The sequence below is a fragment of the Ictalurus punctatus genome, chromosome 22, assembly GCF_001660625.3.
Source record: "Ictalurus punctatus breed USDA103 chromosome 22, Coco_2.0, whole genome shotgun sequence".
NCBI lineage: Eukaryota > Metazoa > Chordata > Actinopteri > Siluriformes > Ictaluridae > Ictalurus > Ictalurus punctatus.
In genome coordinates this window covers 51,034-72,770 of record NC_030437.2, presented here as the reverse complement: position 1 = coordinate 72,770, position 21,737 = coordinate 51,034, and the positions used below count along the sequence as shown (strand labels likewise).

Sequence of the window (21,737 nt, the reverse complement as noted above, 5' to 3'; positions counted from 1 at the left end):
CAGTTCTCCCCTATCACACCACAGCTACCAACTGGGGAGGGTGCAGGTTAAAATGTAAAGCCATCACATCAACCCACTGCTTGTACTACATCACATTCAGGGGAAAGTGTTGTCTGCCTTCTTCTGCATATATGGTCTCACAGACATCTGCTAGTGTTTCTGTGGAGAGAGAGCGCATGCCCCTCCCACCCAGACAGCATGGAAGACTGATTGTTGGGATTTGAACTAGTGATCTGACGATAGGGAGAAAAAGTTTGTTCTTTTGCCAGACAGTCAAGTCACTGTAGACCTCTGATGCACAAATGACCCAGAATTCACTGCTGCAGTCGGACAGTGTCCTGTTTCAGAGTGTAGGATGAAGCGTTTGTATGTGTAAACTGGACCAGTGTTTTAGAATACAGTACATTTACGATCTGTTCATTCTCACTTTAATCTCATTTGCTTACTGTTAGATCACAGATTTCTTGCCCTTGAGAATCTCTGAGAACTTTGCTGTGCAGATCAGCATACACTGCATTATGGAGACGGAGAACAGTGTATCCGGTTAACGTCTGGTCTCTCTGTGCCTGGCCCCATGGCAATAAGAGGTACTGGGTGCAGAACAATATATTTATGTGTGAAATGTTAAATGCGGATTTGCCTTGGACCCTGTCATTGCGAATAGGAATATTAAGATGTACTTTTCAGCCTTAAAAAGAAATCATACAAATGTTTTCGAAAATTTTATTTCAAAAACGAAGAGAGCTTCGTTTCTGTGTGAATGAGACGGAACAGAACTGGTGCCGCAGAGAGCAGGAACATAAACGTGAAGAATGCACCTGTTTATTTAAACTAGTTTACACAATAAACAAGTATTTTATTTTTATCTATACACTGATCAGTATACTACACTTCATGTGAATAACACCAAAAACATCAGTGTAACACTGCTCAGAGTCCCGGTTCACAGTCTGCTCGTGTTTTTAAACTCGGTTTGTTTGTGTTTATAAATCCGACTTGCTGATTACAGAGTGACCGCGCGAGACGGGCGCAGATTAAAAGGTCATCACTAACGCCGCATGCATTATTACCAATCTCCATAGTGACCACCTGTACACGGTCTGAAACGCACGCGCGCGCTTTCTCTCTCTCCCCCTCCCTTTCTCTCTCTCTCTCTCTGTCTGTCTGTCTCTCTAAACACTAAAAGCTGGGTCTTGTATCCAGGAAACGCTGAGACGCACGCGGAGTTCACTTCAGATCTCTGTCACTGCAGCGGAAGTTTAATTTATTACCGACACTGATTTAAATACGTCATTACAGATGTACAGTCGCGCGCGCAGGGTTACGGATTTGTGCGCCGGGAGCACGAGCACCGCCAACGTGGGTCCGGGTTCCTACAATATCCAGAGGTCTGCTCCAGAGAGAACCGGTGAGAACCCATTATGCTGTTCACTGTCACATCACTGATCAGGGGGAGACTCCAGAACCTCAGACTCACATTAAACTAAACATTAAACAGAACCTCAGATTCCTAAAAGTCTTTATCTACGCAAACTAAAGTCAGTCTACTGTTCTCCTCCTCTGCTGATGTTCTCTTGCTGTTCCATTCAATTAAGTTTTATTTTTATAGCGCCTTTAACAATGGACAGAGCAGCTTTACAGAAATATATCAATTCAGGATATAGATGTTAAATGTATGAATTTATCTCTAATGAGCAGCCAGAGGCGACGGTGGTGAGGAAAAACTCCCTGAGACGATATGAGGAAGAAACCTCGAGAGGAACCGGACTCAAAAGGGAACCCGTCCTCATCTGGGTGACACCGGATAGTGCGATTATAAATAAATACACTCCTTCTATAAATGTGCTGATACTACATGATCAAATAGTGCAGTTGTATAAGCAGGAAATTCATTACAGTTTCTACAGGAAGTCTGTTTTGTTGAACTTCTCCACTGTTCACTGATGAAGACTCGAGTGTAGAACTGTTTGTGGTGATTGTAGTGCTAAAGCTATCATAGAATAACTGTTCATATGAATGTGGACTTATTTCTTCTCTTTAACTCCAATTGTCATGATAAGGTTTGGATATTAAACTTAAGTTTATAAGATTAACATTTTTTTTAACTTAATGTAATCTAATGTCTTGTAAAACATAACTTTTTGAGTTGAAACAAAGGTTATCAAGTTAAATTTACTCACAGTTTTAAGGCAGCAGGTGAATTTTTGTTATCCCGAACACTAACAGGAAGACTGTTCCATAACTGTGAGGCTTTATAAGAGAAAGCTCTTCACCCGCTGTAGCCTTCACTATTCCAGGTACAGTAAGGGAAAAAAGTATTTGATCCCCTGCTGATTTTGTACATTTGCCCACTGACAAAGAAATGATCAGTCTATAATTTTAATGATAGATTTATTTGAACAGTGAGAGACAGAATAACAACAAAAAAATTCAGAAAAACGCACGTCAAAAATGTTATAATTAATTTGCATTTTAATGAGGGAAAAAATTAAATATTTGACCCCCTCTCAATCAGAAAGATTTCTGGCTCCCAGGTGTCTTTTATACAGGTAACGAGCTGAGATTAGGAGCACACTCTTAAAGGGAGTGTTCCTAATATCAGTTTGTTACCTGTATAAAAGACACCTGTCCACAGAAGCAATCAATCAATCAGATTCCAAACTCTCCACCATGCCCAAGACCAAAGAGCTCTCCAAGGATGTCAGGGACAAGACTGTAGACCTACACAAGTCTGGAATGGGCTACAAGACCATTGCCAAGCAGCTTGGTGAGAAGGTAACAACAGTTGGGGTGATTATTCGCAAATGGAAGAAGCACAAAAGAACTGTCAATCTCCCTCGGCCTGGGGCTCCATGCAAGATCTCACCTCGTGGAGTTGCATTGATCATGAGAACAGTGAGGAATCAGCCCAGAACTACACGGGAGGATCTTGTCAATGATCTCAAGGCAGCTGGGACCATAGTCACAAAGAAAACAATTGGTAACACACTACGCCGTGAAGGACTGAAATCCTGCAGCACGTGCAAGGTCCGCTGCTCAAGAAAGCACATATACATGCCCGTCTGAAGTTTGTCAATGAACATCTGAATGATTCAGAGGACAACTGGGTAAAAGTGTTGAGGTCAGATGAGACCAAAATGGAGCTCTTTGGCATCAACTCAACTCGCCGTATTTGGAGGAGGAGGAATGCTGCCTATGACCCCTGGAACACCATCCCCACCGTCAAACATGGAGGTGGAAACATTATGCTTTGGGGGTGTTTTTCTGCTAAGGGGACAGGACAACTTCACCGCATCAAAGGGACGATGGACGGGGCCATGTACTGTCAAATCTTGGGTGAAAACCTCCTTCCCTCAGACAGGGCATTGAAAATGGGTCGTGGATGGGTATTCCAGCATGACAATGACCCAAAACACACGGCCAAGGCAACAAAGGAGTGGCTCAAGAAGAAGCACATTAAGGTCCTGGAGTGGCCTAGCCAGTCTCCAGACCTAAATCCCATAGAAAATCTGTGGAGGGAGCTGAAGGTTCGAGTTGCCAAACGTCAGCCTCGAAACCTTAATGACTTGGAGAAGATCTGCAAAGAGGAGTGGGACAAAATCCCTCCTGAGATGTGTGCAAACCTGGTGGCCAACTACAAGAAACGTCTGACCTCTGTGATTGCCAACAAGGGTTTTTAAACCAAGTACTAAGTCATGTTTTGCAGAGGGGTCAAATACTTTTTTCCCCTCATTAAAATGCAAATCAATTTATAACATTTTTGACATGCGTTTTTCTGGATTTTTTTGTTGTTATTCTGTCTCTCACTGTTCAAATAAATCTACCATTAAAGTTATAGAATGATCATTTCTTTGTCAGTGGGCAAACATACAAAATCAGCAGGGGATCAAATACTTTTTCCCCTCACTGTACCAACAAATAGCCTGCACCTCTTAATCAGAGTAGGCGTGGTGGATCATAAAAGACCAAAAGTTCACTCAGGTACTCTTTATGGTGAGACTGTTTAGTGCTTTATAGGTCAATAATAGTATTTTATAATCAATGTCAAATGTGATGGGGCATTTTTTAGCTATAGCTTTCTGGTTAGAGGTCATGATTGTAGGCAAATGCAGCATAGTAACACCGGACTTCTTGCTTTTGCTCTAGAGACTCCTTATGTTGATGGAATGATGCAATTAACCAATCAGACTGCAGCTTAAATGTACAAACATTATATGATCCACTTGTTATATGAACATGCAAAATCCATTCCCAACATTTTCCTATAAAGATAAGTTTTTATTTAAAAACTTCCTTCTAACAGTGTCACTGAGAAATGTGCAAAGAGAAAAAGATCTAAATGTAATAATGATCAGTAAGAAGGCCCTGAGCCATGTGCTCATGTTTAATATCAGCATGCTCATTGCAAATTGGACTTCACACAACTGAAACTTTAACAGCATTACCACTATTAACTTTCTGATGGTGCTTTAACTGTGAGATTAACCACTAAGTGTGTTAAAGTGACGTGAAGCTGTAGTAGACGAAGTGGACTTTATAAATCTGTCACTGAAGCATGACATCACCATTCTGTAAATATCTACAGATTAATGAAATGTCTAACCACAAAACTCACCGATTAATAATTCAATATCCAACCATTAAACCTGCCTTTCTCTCTGTCTGTCTCTGTCTGTCTCTTTCTGTCTGTCTGTCTCTATCTCTGTATCTGTCTTTGTAGGGTGTTACGCTCCTTTCCTATCTCTGTCCTCCAGGCACTCTGTGTTTGACAGGTTGGACAGTGAGAACTGTTCTCCTGGACCGGCTCACTATGATGGAGTCCTTACTTGGGTACTGCACCACATGTAGCAGCACTTATACTGTAGCATGATCCTGCACTGTAGCCCCGCCCTCTTCATTAACTGTGTTAGCTTGGGGCGTTGCTAGACCCGTTTTAATGTGGCAGGAGCCCCAGTAGTGATCAAACTCTAGAAACACCCCTGATCTCTTGTGTGTCATTGGTTCTGCAGGCTCCTGTTCCTGGTGGACATTCTCTGCAGAACCGCTCCAAGCGTTTTGAGGAGGCGGAGTCAAATATTCCAGGACCAGGAACCTATGACATCATCCAGCCGTGGGGAAAGAAGCTCCGACCACTGACTACCCCAGACAGGGGCATTAAGGTGCAGCTTGCTGTGTGTTATAGCGGTTGCGTGGTTCCATTCTGTTCCCAAACTTATTCTTCTGGTCAAACGTACGCTTCAACTGATGTTTGTCGTTTCTTTTATTGCATTCCTTCACAACTTAAGCACATTCAATCACCATCAAACACCATCAAATACCGTGAAAAACTGAAATAAAGTACATAACACATTCTCACATGAGCATATCGTACATAAGCATGTTCTTAAGAGTCCATGAGTATTCATTCATCTTGCTCACATATTAAACTAGCATTAATGACCTTAGGAAACATTTGCACTATTACATTACAATATGTAACATGAAACGCACGACATCACAAACCAACATACCGTGCGCGTCTTCCGACCAGAAATCTAGGAGTCGCTGTAACGCTTTACTGTTTAATTATTCTCTTCTTTAGCATCTAACTCCGTGTACAGCGTAGCACCAAAAACTGCAGGCACGTTTTTGCACTGCTATTAGTTAGGCTAATCACATGACCACAGTAACTTAGATTAAATGCAGCTCACTAGTTTAACCTGTAGGTGTCACTATTTCTGCAACCCTTGTAAAACAAAACTCACATAGGCAAATGATTATTAATATTTACATTGCATTATTGTAATAACAACAACATAACAAATAAATACTTTAAAGGCTTAAAGAAAGAAAAGACCCATACATGTTTTCAGCGACAGCTACACATTCCCACACTAATTTTTACTGTGTGGTGTGTGTGTGTGTGTGTGTGTGTGTGTGTGTGTGTGTGTGTGTGTGTGTGTGTGTAAGAGCAGTGTGTGAGGTTGTTGTTCCATTCTGCTCCCTCCATCCCGTCTCCCAGTCAGGCGTTTGGTTATGAGGAGAACGAGCAGGGGGAATTGTGCAAGCAGAAACCACCCAGAACTGACCAGAGTCTTGGCCCTGCCTACTACAACCCCACCCAGGTGTGTGTGAGTGAGAGAGAGTGTTTGAGTGTGGAAGAGAGTGTGTGTGTGTGTGTGTGTGTGTGAGAGAGAGAGTGTGTGTGTGTGTGTGTGTGTGTGTGAGCGAGAGTGTGTGTGTGTGTGTGTGTGTGTGAGCGAGAGTGTGTGAGTGTGTGTGTGTGTGTGTGAGCGAGAGTGTGTGAGAGAGAATGTGAGTGTGTGTGTGTGTGTGAGTGTGTAGCATGAGATTGTTTTGTTTGTTCTGTGTGTGTTTCAGGGAGAACCGATGTATAAAGGAATCCACTTTGGCAAAATGACAGGGAAAAGGACAGAGATGAAGGTGGTGGAAGGACCTGGACCAGGACACTACCATCCAGAGGAGTGAGACACACACACACACACACACACACACACACACACACACACTCTCCTATCTTCTCCTCACTGCCTTTGAATATATTTTTCTTTTATATTACAACATCTTCTAATTTAAACATGAATTTGCACGAGGTTTTAGTGTGTGTAACTGTGTGTATTTGTGTTTGTGTGTGTTTGTGGGTGTATTTGTGTGTGTGTTCGGGTGTGTAGAGATCACTCTGTGCTCTATGAGAATGTGAATTTGAAGCAAGAGCTGAAAAGTCAAACTGAGTTGCAGATTCCTCGGTATAATGAACTCCTTATACTGCAGGCAAACAAGAAGGTACACACACACACACACACACACACACAGACACACACACACTGAGTTGCCAGTTCAATAGACATGCCGTTTTACGTTCTCAGCTGTAGTTCACTTGAGACGTAAGCCCTATTCTTACAGGATTAGTTTTCCATGTGGTGGTGTGTAATATTATTTACCCCCAGAGTATCTCAGGTATTTTAGATTGTTTCCATCATTTCAGTAATTTTGTAGGGGTTGTGTTTTTAGGGACTGTGTTTTTAGAGACTGTGTTTTTATGGATTGTGTTTTTAGGGACTGTGTTTTTAGAGACTGTGTTTTTATGGGTTGTGTTTTTAGGGACTGTGTTTTTAGGGATTGTGTTTTTAGGGATTGTGTTTTTAGGGACTGTGTTTTTAGGGATTGTGTTTTTAGGGACTGTGTTTTTAGGGATTGTGTTTTTAGGGATTGCATGTTACAGCATTTTTTTCCTTCTATAAAATGAGCAGTAGAAATAACTCCAGGTGAAATAAATCCTATCTGAACGGACATGTTGGGAAAGATTTGGTTATTTGAAATAGTTAATGAGTTCCTCGCACAGGAACAGTCTACAGACATGTTATGGTCATGTGACCTACTAATGATCATGTGTGGCCACACCCCTACCTGAAACGCTTATAATAAAGATCAAATCAATTAACAAGGTATTTTAAAATTAGTGTGTGTAGTACACACTACGTTCTCAACACATACGTCTGGAAAACTAATCCCATCTGAATAGTCCGAGTCTGAGATGTGGTTCTGAGTAAACACACACACACACACACACACACACACACACACACACACTGATGAATTCAGATTTGTTGTGGTCCGTACTGTTTTGTCCTTGATTCACAAGCTACAATCATCCATAAGTTAGATTTTTTAGCTTTTTGATGATAATGTCCAGCTGCCAGTGTTGTGTGTGTGTGTGTCTGTGTTTGTGTGTGTGTGCGTGAGTGTATGCATGTGTGCGTGTGTGTGTTTGTGTGCGTGTGTGTGTTTGTGTGTGCATGCGTGTGTGTAGGGTGTTCCTGGTCCTGGTCAGTATGATGTTAAAGGACAATTTGAGAAGTCAAATGGAGTCTCTGTGTCCAGACCAGCATTTATGTCACAAACACCGGTATGTTAACTCCATCTGTTTCTGTATTCAGATTTAAAGTGGAAGTGTGTGTGGTATTTACTGGAGTTGTTGTTTATATTAACCCTGCCACTATGCCCTGGAAACACTGGGCTGCTGGAAAAAGAAGTCATTTTCATTTACAGATTATACAAATATCCAATTTCATACTGCAACTTTATTCAACTCCTGAACCAGATGTGCTCTGGAATTTACTGGGAAACTTCTATCATCTATCTAATGTGACTTGTTATGAAATGGGACTTGGAAGCGGAAGCAATTGCAGATTCAAGTCTTTATTCACAAACAGAAATCAACAAACAGAAATTGCGGTCTAGACTGGAAGAGATAATCGAGGTTAAAACATGAAACTAGGTTGGAACAAGAACAGGACACGAAAACACGACCACTTAACATCAAGGTGGCTAACACAGACATGGCATACTAAACCGTTTCTACATCTATACGCTCATTTAGTCATTTAATACTGCACGAAGTGCACAGCAACACGAGGGGTTTAAATAACTCATGCAATCAAACTTGAATTCAGGCAGCTGGAACCAATAAAGACACACCCTCGCACATCCACCAATAAATAAACAGGGAGGAGAAAGAATAGAAACCAAAACAAAGGCGCGTGTCCATAGGAAACAGTCCTTATTACGTAATCTCGTGCATGCGCGCGCCCTCTGGCTCTCCGTGCATGTCGCAGCCGCAGCGCCATCTGCAGGGGAAATCGTGACAGTGACTGAGTATACAAGCTAACTATTCTTTAAAAAAATTCCCAAATCAAGAAACAGACTTGATTAGGCTACATTTGACAACAATAATAATCTAATAATATTTTATTGAAATATAATATTTTACTTATGCTTTCGCAAGAGTTCGCTGAATGTTTTCAAAATCTCTTCTAAAACTGGGACACAGTGCTGTTGTGGGTCAAAATGAGATCATTTAAGGAGCATTTTATGTTACTACCCTAATTCTGAAAAAGTTGGGACAGTATGGAAAATGCAAAAAAACAAACAAAAAGAGTCATTTGAAAATTCGGTTCACGCTGTACTATATTATTAACACCTTATTAACACATTATTTGATGTTTTACTTTGTGAATTTAATTTATTTTTGAAAATATACACTCATTTCTAATCTGATGACTGCAACACACTCCAAAACGTTGGGACAGTTGACTGTTTACCACTGTGTAACATCAGCTTTTTTTTTTTAATAACACTTATTAAACATTTGGACGCTAAGTGAAGACACCATTTGGTTAAATTTAGCGAGTGGAATTTTCCCCCATTCATCCATTATACATTTCTTCAGTTGCGCAACTGCACGATGCCTTCGTTGCCTTATTTTGCGGTTTATAATGCACCACACGTTCTCAATGGGAGACAGGCCAGGACTGCAGCAGGCCATGCTAGCACCCACACTCTCTGCTTATGCAACCATGCTCTTGTAATCCAGGCAGAATGTGGTTTGGCGTTGTCCTGCTCTGGATGGCAGCATATGTTGCTCAAAAATCTGTACATATCTTTCTGCATTAATGATGCCTTCACAGATGTGCAATTTACCCATACCATGGGCACTGACACATCCCCATACCATGGGCACTGACACACCCCCATGCCATGGGCACTGACACGCCCCCATACAATGGGCACTGACACACCCCCATACCATGGGCACTGACACGCACCCACACCATGACAGGCGCTTGATTTTGGACCTGACGCTGATAACATCTCGGACAGTCCTTTTCCTCTTTGGCCCAGAGAACACGACGGCTGTTTTGTCCAAAAACTATTTGAAATGTCAACTCGTCTGACCACAAAACACAATTCCACTGGGCTACTGTCCATCTCAGATGAGACCGAGCCCAGAGAAGTGGGCGGAGCTTCTGGACAGTGTTGATGTACAGCTTCTGCTTTGCATAGTAAAGCCTTAACCTGCATCTGTGGATGCAGCGGCGAATGGTGTCGACTGACAAAGGTTTACTAAAGTATTCCCGAGCCCATGTCAGGATCTCCATTACAGACTCATGGCGGTTTTTAACACAGTGACGTCTGAGAGATCGGAGATCACGCGCATTCAGAAGCAGTTTTCGGCCTCGCCCTTTACACTCCGAGATTTGACCGGATTCCTTGAATCTTTTAATTATATTGTGCGCTGTAGAAGGTGCAATGCCCAAAATCCTACCGATTTGTCTTTAGGGAATATTTTTCTAAAAGTGTCTGATTATTCTCTGACACATCTGTTGGCAGATCGGTGAGACTCGACCAGTCCTCGCTCTTGAAGGACTCTATATACACTATGATTAGACGATTACCTCACCTGTTTCACATCACCTTTTTTGGAACGTGTTGCATGCATCAGTCTCAAAATAAACGTTTACCTTAAAAAAAAAACTATGCAGTTGATTAGATAAAACATCAAATACCTCGTCTTTATACGTGTATTTTGTTTAAATACAAGTCAAAGTACGTTTACAAATCACTCCTGTTTGATTTGATTAACATTTACATATTGTCCCAACTTTTTCGGAATCGGGGTTGTATTCCTTATATTCCTATTATTATAAATTATTATATTTGGTAAACCAACCCCATGTCTGTGTGTCTGTCTGTGTAGAGGTTCTGCTCAGTGAAGGATATGGTGCCCCCTGTGGGTTCCTATAATGATCCTCGCTGTGCTCTGGAGAGTCTGAAGAAACTCAGTGGAGTGAAGAAAAGTCCTTTTAACCTTACTGCAGCTCGATTCATTCCTGAAAACAGAAAAAACACCACACCAGGTGTGTGTGTCTGTGTGTGTGCAGGTTTGATGACTGTATGTACTGGAATGATGAATGTCACAGGCATTCATCAGTACATATATAAATAAAGTGTGTGTGTGTGTGTGTGTGTGTGTGTGTGTACTAGGCCCAGGAGCATATAACATGTTTGATTATGGTCTGGCCAGTGAGAGTCTGAAAAAAGCACATTTGGAGGGTAAGAAGACGGGCGGCTTTGGCTCAACAGCTGAGAGAACCACCATCTTCTTCAGTAGCACAGCATCAACAACAGAACCAGGACCAACACACTATACGGTACACACTACACGTTATGCTATACACACTATTCAGTACACACTATACACCATGATATAGACACTATATGGTACACACTACACACTATAATATACATACTATAGGGTACACAGTATAAAGTATTTTTTTCATTCATTTTCTATCTTCATAAGGAAAGCAGATTTTTAAAGATCCCCAGTTTTGGTTTAAACTTCAACAGATTATCAATGTGTACATTTAAAAACTAGTTTTTCATCCAACCATATACCTCAGTATTTATAAGAACTACTCTTTCAATGTTGTTCCATCTAAAGTTGAAATGACCACATCCATTACCTTAGCATGAATACGACCACAAATCATATATTTAGTCTTTTTTAAATTTAACTGTGACACAGAATGTTGTATGACATTGACTGTATTCTGTAAGTTCAGTAGAGCGTGATTTAAAGATGCTGCTGCAGTATGAACGATCGTGTCGTCAGCATACATATGTATATTAGCAGAATCCACTCCGAAGACTAAATAATTTCTAAAAATAGAAAACAAAAGGGGAGCTAAGATGGATCCTTGAGGAACTCCTTTTGTTTGCTTGATGGAAAGGTGAACTATAATGTTCTAAACATTGAGTGCGCTCAAAAAAAATTTTCAAGCCATTTTAGAGCCGCTTCACTAAAACCTATAGACCCAAGTTTCTGTAACAAAAGGTTATGATTGGCAGAATCAAAACCTTTCGAAAGGTCAACAAATAACCTTGCACAGAACGTTTGCTATCTAAAAAGTTTATGATGTCATTTGTGACTAACATAGCTGCATTTATGGTACCGTGACCTGCTCTAAAACCCGATTGGTGATCATTAAGGATGTTATCAGTCAGAAATTGTTTTATTTGATCATTTATCAATGATTCAAATATTTTAGCTAGAACTGGTAATCTGGAGATAGGATGCTAATTATTAGGATCTGAAGGGTCTCCACCTTTTAATAACGGAATATCTATGCTGATTTCCACATTCTTGGTATGGTGTTAGAAGTTAAGCTTGGATTAAAGATGGAAGCAATTGGCCCTGCCACAAATACCAGCAGCCATTTAAAAAAAAAATAGAGCTCAATTTTATCAACTCCTGCTGATTTTTTAATGTCTACTTTCACTAGAGCATTGTAAACCTGGGAAGCTGAAATACTGTAATAAGAGACTATTATGATCGGTTGTATCAAATGCTGCATAAAGGTCAAGCAACACAATTAAGGAGACACAAACCTGAAGGGTGGTGGTAAGTCATTTACTGCTTTAAACAGTGCTATCTCAGTACACTTCTGGCTCATGTTTTTGGCCAAATGCCCTCCCTGACACAACCCTCCCTATTTTCCGGGCTTGGGATCGGCACTGAGAGTCCACTGGCTTGTGCAGTCCTCCAGTGGCTGGGGTTGGTTCCCTGACTGGGAATCGAACCTGTGCTGCGGCAGTGAGAGCGCCACTAGTCCATCAGGGAACTGTGAATAACTATATAATTATACATTAAGAATTATATTATTTTGTGTGGGTGGGGCCCTATAGACTAAGTCATAATATTTTGTTCTTTATTATGTACATAATTTTATTGTTCCAGTTTAGGCTTCGCACTACATATTTAAAGGAGCCAAACATTACACCGCACAATGTAGGTGACCTGGTATGCATAATATTTCACCGTACAATTTGCTTCAAGAGGCAGCACTCTTAGCACTGCCCATACAGCCCCGCAAAATCAACTGTATGGTCACGTGATCATGCTATTGTGTACTGGTCTGGAGAACCCTATTGTTATGCGAGTTAGGGTGCCTTATTCAGACAAATTGGGGTGAAAAAACCTCACAGATTCCTCATGAACCTTTAGGTAACTCACATTTATTTTTTATTTATGGTTTAAGGGGAGCCTTATGTATTTCTCTCTGGGCTCCTCTGAGAGGCCCCTTAGAGCTTCTAATGGAACTGTTCTTTTGTACTTTATATTTAATTTCTCCTCAGAGGGTTGAATATAGAATATAAAATAACATCAATAACAGAGGATTCGGCCTCCAAAGTCCTACAGAAAACTAAAGTGATAAACACTCACTTTGAAGGTGTAATGATGGTTTCTTTCTCGTGAAGTTATTGTGTAACTTATTTCTTCAGTTTTTCAGGGAGACGTTTGGCCTTTTGACTCTGGGTAGTTAATAAGAGCGACTTTAATTGTGGAGACACTGGCTTTGGGACCCCCGACTCCTTTGGCCCCTGAGACTGTGCCCAATAGGCCTGTTCTGTAATTTAGCCTTGACTGAACCCAGTCATGTCGAGTGCTGTGTATATACTGAATCATTGTTGTACTGTATATTGTGTTACTTTGCTGTGTGCAGGTGGAGAAAAAAAGTGAGGAGTTTTACAAACAACAGCCTACAGCAGTCTTTAAATCAGCCACGGAGCGACTCCATGGACCTCTGGTTGCTAAGGTAAACATGATCTGGTGTAATGTCATCATGCTTCAGTATAGTAATTTCATAGTAAATCGGTAAATAATTAAATTTTTCTTCCTTTATTATTATGATTTTGTTCAGGACACACCTTCTCCGAGCTCATACAATGTGCAGGAAGCGTATGAAAAAATGTATGGACAGGGTCGACATGGTGAACCTCGCACAAAAGCAGCACGAAAACGCCAGAGCTGCTTCTTAAGCACCGCCTCCCGAAGCTCCTCCTTCCACTATGATCCACACATACCAGGTGAGGGGTCAGAAGTCAAATGTCACATGGCTCAGTCACCTGAAGCGTAATAGCTACATTTACACATTTATTCATTTAGCAGATGCTTGTATTTTTTTTAAGTAGTGCTGCTGTACAAGGTTTTTAATCGAGTTCTAGAGAAGCAGAGTGTGCAGAGTCGATGTGTAAGAGGCAGTGTAAGTGCAGAATGTTTTTATTTTTCAAATTTTTTATTTTTTTAAAAATATATTTTTTTGGGGGGGGGCTTAAGTTGTGGGTTAATTAAGTATTCATGGAAGAGGTGGATTTTCAGCCATTTTTTGAAGATAGTGACCGATTCTGCGGTCCGGATTGAGGTTGGAAGTTCATTCCACCACTGAGGAACAGTTAGTTTGAAGGTTCTGGAAAGGGACCTCATGTCTCACTGAGTAGGCACTACCAGTTGTCGGTAGTTAACTGAACACAGATTGCATAAGGGAACATGCACCTCAAGGAGAGTGTTGAGGTAGGGGGTGCTGTTCCACACAATAGTTGTGCGCTATGCCATCTTGTTCGCTAATATTCAAGTTGTGTCCATTCCTCAAATCTATTATATCTATATAATTACACTGGATTTCATTGTGCTCACATAAATCAGCAAAACATGTACAGCTTACCACAAAATGCTGTCAAGTGCAACTACATTGTTGATCTAGAAGTCAACACAATGTTCTCTTTCTGATCATGTGCAACTTTCAGCCATGCTTGAGTGTAAAGTGTGACTTAAACCCATCGGTGCTGCATCACAGCACCCTCACATGGTCTTGATTTATTTAACCTCCACACTCTCGCCAGGTGATAAACAGATTAATTTCTCTTTATGTAATCTTCTGCCTGTGATTAATCAATATGACTTTTTCAGGCTTCCCTTTAGCCGTAAAACATGACGGACTGCATTCGGCAACTGAATCAATTTTCTTACTGGAGAAAATAGAATATAAAGAAAATACAGTATTGTGAACTCTGTGCTGACGACTTTCCAATTAGCAAATGATCAAAATATGACATGGCTGAGATTATAATTTATGCATGTCGTGTCTGTCTGTCTGTCTGTCTAAAGGCCCAGGTCTCTACAGTCCAGACATTAAGTCTAGCCCACAGTTTGCTCTCATTGGCACTAATGAGGATCGATTTAAACAACCTAAAGACACAACACCTGGACCAGGAGCATACATGGTACACACACACACACACACACACACACACACACACACAAGCATGCCACACCCATGTTTGTATGATATTGTGAGTCTTGGATTTTGTGTGTTTGAGGTTGTTGTGTATGTGGGATATCATAGTTTGTGTGTATAAAATATTTAGTTACGTGTAATTCTGTATGTGTGTGATATTGTGTGTGTGTGTGTAGCTGAGTCCTACTTTTTCAGACACACTACTTAAGCGTTCCTTCAATGTGACCCTCCAAAACCCTATGATGTTGCATGCTCTGGCTCCACCCCCTCAGCATGCCATGGAGGCGGCTCTTTCCTTCACCAGTGCTTAAATACACACAGTCACGGTCAAAGGTCAGTTTTTAACCTCTGTATGTGGATTAACACTCCTGAAGTGTCCTGATATCAGGAAATAATGTTGAGATGAGACTCTATTTTGTGATGTTTTATCCTTTGTTCCTTTTGTTATTTTTTCCACATTAGATCACTTTATTTGTGTGTTCTGTAACTCACACCTCATCCTGTAAACAGTATGTAAATACTTATACTTGACACATAATTGGATTTCACCTGTGAAATATTAACAGTAAAATTTTTTTTACACAAAAACACCTCGGTTAAACTGTCATTGAAGGAATGGAGAGAAAATGAAGGCTAAAGAGCATTCTAAGGAAGTTAAAGATGGAGTTCCATAACACCTAGGTGTAAATTATATCTAAGAGGATGCACATCCCAGTAAGCAGTGTTAGATCAATAGTGATCAGTAGTGAAGAAGTAGATGCTGCATCACACCAAAAGCTCTGCATAATTGAGGACTGTATGGGACCTGTATGAGAAGAATTCAGGATATTCTGCTGAATTACAGTGGTATCCTGGAATTTGCTGCCCAGAAACTCTTATTTACACATAAAGTTCCACATATGTCTATTATGTTACCACTTATGGATGAACATATACTGAAAACTCCTCTGTAACAGCTTTAGTTACCATGGTAGCAGTACGGTAGTGGTAGTGATGGTTAAAAAACGTTGGCCCACTGATTGGAAGGTCATGAGTTCAAATCCCAGCAGCATCAAGCTGCCACTGCTGGGCACTTGAGCAAGGCACTTAACCCTCAACTGTTCCGTTGTATGAAATGCAGTAAAAATCCAAACTGAGAGACAATTGCATTTTTCACCTTTGTGACTACTCTGCTGATTAAAAAAGTTTCCCTTATTAGTCTTTTCTCTCCACCTGGATTGGTTCCCTTCAAATTTAGCCCACCCCTACCCAAAAGCCTTTTATTGGGCCACTCATTTTTACTTTCAGCAGATATCATTTGATTTGTTGCATTTAAAACTTAACCTGCCCCAAACCCCTATAGCTGTATTCCTCTTTGGTTTGTTTTATGTATTGTTCATGCTCAGGGGTGATTTGGTTAGCTGCATGCTAATAATAATAATAATAATAATAATAATAATAATAATAATAATAATAATGGTGGTATATATTATTATGGATAAAATGCACTATAATAACCAAAAGACAGAAAACAATACATGAACACAGTTTGCACATGTCACGAATCAAGGTTGATGTGGAAGCAATCGCAGATTTTCAAACAGTTTATTAAACAATCAAACAAGAAAACAAAGACACTATGACAACATGGCATAATACTGTGGCAAAAACTAAACATAAACTAACAAGATCAGTAGACATGGTAACATGGAACACGGTGGTCTAAGACAAAGATAAGACAGATGTCACGAGTTCCCCTTTAAGCAGCGCGCTGTGGAGCATGTGAGCGCGAGTGCACAAGCAGGAGCGCAAGCACCTGCTTTTCCCTTGTGGACAATCGTGACATTTCTACACGTGCATTTTTTTATGTTTCTGTTATGTCTCCTCCCCGTTCTGTCATTGGCTATTGTTTCACATGTGTCTGAATTGCCCTCAGCCGTCAGCTATTACGACGCTGAGTAGGTTTGTATATATACCGCGCGCCTCCCAGCACACAGCGCGGAATATTAGGTAGAATAGCATAGAGAAGTTTTGTTTAGACTCGATTCGTTACCATAGTTATTCATAGTCCTAGTTTATGTCCATGTTAGGTTCCTTGTTAAAGTTAGTTAGGTTAAACATTAGATTTAGTCCACGCTGGTTTCTCCGCTACCAGTCCTTCACTGTTGTTTATGTTTCATGTTTGGTGTATCGACCCTGTATCCCGTGACCGGGACTTTGATCCCTGCCTTGTCCAGTTTATGCCTGTTTGCCAATCGTCTCACCTTTGCATGTTCTGGATTAGGTTTACGGATTACGATTTGGATTTTCCTGCCTGCGTCTCTCCTAAATAAAACCGTTCATACTGCACTTGCATCCGTCATATCTCCGTTACGTCACGAAACGTGACAACAGAGAAGCAGTGCAAACAATGGCTATATATAAGTGTGCTCATTAACAGAAACGTGATTCAGGTGCAGGTGGTCATGTGACATGTAGCACAGTGCAGTGGCTGATGGGAACTGAAGTCCAAAGTTACCTCCTTGATATATGACAGAACCCCCCCAAGGGCGCTTCTCCCGGAGCACCCAAAAATGCACTCCCTCCATCTGGTGGTCCTGGCCCCTTGGGCAAAATGTCCCCAGCAGACCTGAAAAGCAGAGCAATGTCCTCAGCGGAGCAAGAAAGCAGAGCGATGTCCGCAGCGGAACAGGAAAGCAGAGCGAAGTCCTCAACGGAGCAGGCAAACAGAGCACCGTACTCGGCAGAGCAGGAAAGCGGAGCAACTTCCTCGGCGGAGCAGGAAAGCGGAGCGACGTCCTCGGTGGAGCAGGAACACGGAGCGACGTCCTCATCGGAACAGGAATGTGGAGCGACGTCCTCAGTGGAGCAGGAAAGCAGAGCAATGTCCTCATCGGAACAGGAACGCAGAGTGACATTCTCAGCGGAACAGGATTTCTTTTTTTCAGATCCTCAGAGAGTTCTTTGCCATGAGGTGCCATGTTGAATTTCCATTGGCTTTGTTAGATTGTACAGTTTTAACTGAATTTAAAATTTCTTCAAGAGAGAGTGGGGAGTCCAGTTGCATGCCAGTATTCGAATCAATAACAGGGTTACAAAGGTTTTGAAGAAATGCATTCACTGTAGTATCGTCTGCAGGAAATTCGGATTTATAAAGTGAAGAGTAAAACAATTTAAAAGTAGCATTAATTTCCATGGGCTCTGTAGTGATAATATTATAAGTGTTTTTAATACTAGGTATGAGACGGGAAGTGGCCTGTCGCCGTAGCTGATGTGCCAGTAAACGACTTGGCTTGTGGCCATGTTCATAGTAAGAACCACAAATATGTAACAACAAGCGTTCCGCCTCTTTAGTCGAAATAAGATTAAATTCTGCCTGTAAGTCGAGATGCTGTTTAAGAAGTTCTGGAGAGGGGTTCAATGCACATCTTTGAACGAGGTTACTGATCGCAGATGTAAGTTCATTAACCCTAGCAGTGTGTTTTTTCTTACAGCGAGCTGAATGAGAAATAATCTGCCCTCTGATATAGGATTTAAGTGTCTCCCATAACAATGAATAAGAGGTGGAGTCATTCTGATTGTAGAAAAGAAAGTCATCAATAGAAGTGAACTCACAGAATTCACTGTCTGCCAAAAGAAGAGAATTAAATCGGCTACGTTTATAAATAGAAAGATGAATATCTAATTGTAGAGGCGCATGGTCATAAATTACCCAAATAGTCAGGAGAAACTACACAAGAATCAAGAGTGCTGTCTATAAAAAAATAAATCCTCGAATAGGAATGATGCACCTGGGAGAAGAAAGAAACCTTTTTAAGAGAGGGGTTACGGGATCTCCATGGATCAACGAGACCGTTCTGACACATAAAATTGGAAAATGTTTTAGACATAGCAGATTGATTCAGAGTACAGGGATTAGACCGATCTAAGTTTGGGTCAAAAACACAGTTTAAATCTCCACCGAAAATCAACTGGTGAGTATTTAAGAAAGGGAGATTGCTCAACAATCTATTAGCAAATTCTACACCATCAAAGTTTGGAGCATACACATTTACCAACAAAACCTGTCTTTGCATTAGAGTACCAGCAACTATAATATATCTACCATTCACATCAGCAATAACGTTAGTGGAGGAAAACTGTGACTTTTTGCCAATTAAAATAACGACCCCTCTTGCCTTCAAATTAAAGTTCAAGTGGAAGACTTGACTCACCCAAGGGCAGTGTAACCTTTGATGATCTTTAATACGTAGGTGCGTCTCCTGTAAAAATACTATATTAGAGTTTAAACGTTTCAAATGTGTAAAAACCTTAGATCTCTTGACACCCATACCTCTGATGTTCCGACTAATAAATCTTATATGTGTGCCTGTCCCAGCTGTGCTTGGATCAATATTACTATTAACCATTTAAATAAAGTAAACCATAGGGATATAAATAATCCCCCAAACACACACACACACACCCAAAGTGTCCATAAAACAAAAGAACAAAGGAGACAGCAGTGATTCCCACAGTAACCAAAAGTTGTCAACAATGGGAGAACAACTCAGAGTAAGCTGAACTAACCAAAAAATATTACCAAAAAAATGAAAAAAGTTCCAGTAAGAGAAAAAGCCCCTACTTCAAATCTGAAAAATAGTCTGTGCACAATAACAAATATAATCTTTTAAAGACTTGTTACAAATAATGTAACAGTGTAGCATGTGAAGCTGAGGAGAAAATGCTCACATTTATTCTCTAATTTGGTCTCGATAGTAGTCTTAATTTGAGCTATGACATCAGTACAACTGGAGAGAGCGTGCTCCATTTCCCCAACAGTACCTTTCAGTGTTGATATGGTAGCCTCGATAGCAACTTTATCACTAACCATCTGTGTTTTTATGGCTTGCAGGTCAAGCTGGATAGTCGACAGCACATCCCCGAGAGTCTCCTGGAGCTCCTTTTTAAAAATATTGATGATGTCTTCCTTCAGCGAAGCCAGCAACTCAAGCTCTGAAGTCAGAGTCACCGCGCAGTGATGCGGATTCAGGGGAAGAAGGGGACTCGCTTTCGGTGCGCACAGTAGGCCTCTGTTGTGTCTGAATAGTACTAAGGGCTTTTGTGTTTTTTCCAGACATTTTAATGTGCCACAAAGTTAAAAGTGCAAACAAAAAATGGAGTAGAATAAGTCAAAATCTATTGTGTGACCGAAAAGTGCAATTACAATTTTAATCGAAATCGGCAGGAGCCTCCAACTTCGTGTCCTACTCCATTGGCAACTCAGCAGCGCCCCCTAATCCATAGTTAATATGATGAACTACATTCACTGATGCTCAAGAAGGTAACACAATACAATAAGAACCGGGGGTGGGATGGGGGTGGTATGTAAATTTATGAACAGGATGAAATTAACAGGTGTAAATTGTTATTCTGTCTTCTGTGACACATGTAAGTATCTTATTTAGCTTCTAAAGGGCAATACTAAAAAAATACCTTTAAACAAACTAATAACAATTTACACTGATAATCCTATTAAAAAATGTACACCACCCTGGAATTTAATGTATTGTGTTACCTTTTTGAACATCAGTGAATGTGTGCACCTTATGTAATAGTCGTGTACGAGTCCCTCGGCTGTCCTCCGTGTGAAAAGATGGATCTCATATTATAGTTACTGTTGGAAAGGGGTCAAATATACAGAAGATGCAGGAAAAGTAAAGAATGTGCAGGACCTGGAGGATTTTTCTGAAGAACAGTGGGCAGTTTAACTGCTCAGGACAAACAAGGGACTCATGAACAACCATCACAACACATAAAAAGAGTCGTGGATCATCCAGGTAACGACACAGTATTAAGAATCAAGTGTGTGTAAAGTTTTGAACGGGGTAATTTTGATAAATTCAGCTATTATCTTGTGGACTATATGTAAACTTCTGTTATGTGAAATAGTTTATTCATGGTGGTACTAAATAAACAACAACATGGGATTATGATAATCAATCTTATTTTGTTAAGAGTATTAATATTTTGTAGATTCTGCAAGGGGTATGTAAACTTCCGACCGCAACTGTATACCCACCCAGCTACCAACACACACACACACACACACACATACACACACACGCACACAAATCCAACCACTTAAAAACAGCAAAGAATTTTATAAACGATTAAAAATAGAGTATAATATGAACATTTTAACAAATTAACAAAAACACCACAGTTAAATCACCCTAAATACCTTTCTTTTTGCAAAAGTCTTCTCTTGCGCCCACACTCTCGATCTGATGCCAGCTGGAGCCACCTCTTCATCGTCCCCTCGACCGCCATCTCTGCAGCATTAGCCGTGAAGAGGTTTCTATGAACTGCAGCTTTGGAATAATGACATATCGTAAGGTCATTATGAATTTTAAGCATTAATTACACTTATACCATGGTCAGTGTGAATACTGGATTCTGATTGGCTGGAAGGTGTGCATTATAACTGTTTATTGCACAGGTAGTTCCACTCAATTTGATCACCGTGATCATTTCTAAATCTAAACCTTAACACACTATTGTATCTCTGTGTCTGATTTATATCAGGCAAAATTCCAGATCTAACGACCTAACTAATAGTAAGTAACGGTTATTTTAAACTTCTAATCAAAGTTTGCGCTTCTAAACCAATAACCAATAACAGCTTTACTGTTATTAATTATGGAAAGACCATGGTATAAGCGAGGTAATCCATGGCTAGGTGTGCATTAAACGATTTGAACGAGTGGTTCTTTTCCTCCACATCATGAATTAAAATCGTTTAATGCACATCTAGCCGTGGATTACCCCTTACATATCATCTGAGAGAGACAGCTAATT

General features: G+C 40.6%; 1 protein-coding gene across 1 annotated transcript; it reads left to right on the top strand.

Annotated features, from left to right (window-relative positions):
• The first annotated feature begins 102 nt into the window (after nucleotides 1-102).
• On the top strand, nucleotides 103-20,879 carry stpg2 (sperm-tail PG-rich repeat containing 2). Its single transcript, XM_017451734.3, has 15 exons — nucleotides 103-587; nucleotides 1,300-1,408; nucleotides 4,721-4,830; nucleotides 5,010-5,159; nucleotides 5,955-6,104; nucleotides 6,361-6,464; nucleotides 6,672-6,783; nucleotides 7,811-7,906; nucleotides 10,538-10,697; nucleotides 10,825-10,991; nucleotides 13,347-13,439; nucleotides 13,545-13,710; nucleotides 14,789-14,904; nucleotides 15,095-15,251; nucleotides 19,792-20,879. Exons 2-14 carry the CDS (start codon nucleotides 1,300-1,302, stop codon nucleotides 15,227-15,229), a joined length of 1,668 nt encoding a protein of 555 aa, XP_017307223.1. The 5' UTR covers nucleotides 103-587; the 3' UTR covers nucleotides 15,230-15,251; nucleotides 19,792-20,879.
• The last annotated feature ends 858 nt before the right edge of the window (nucleotides 20,880-21,737 follow it).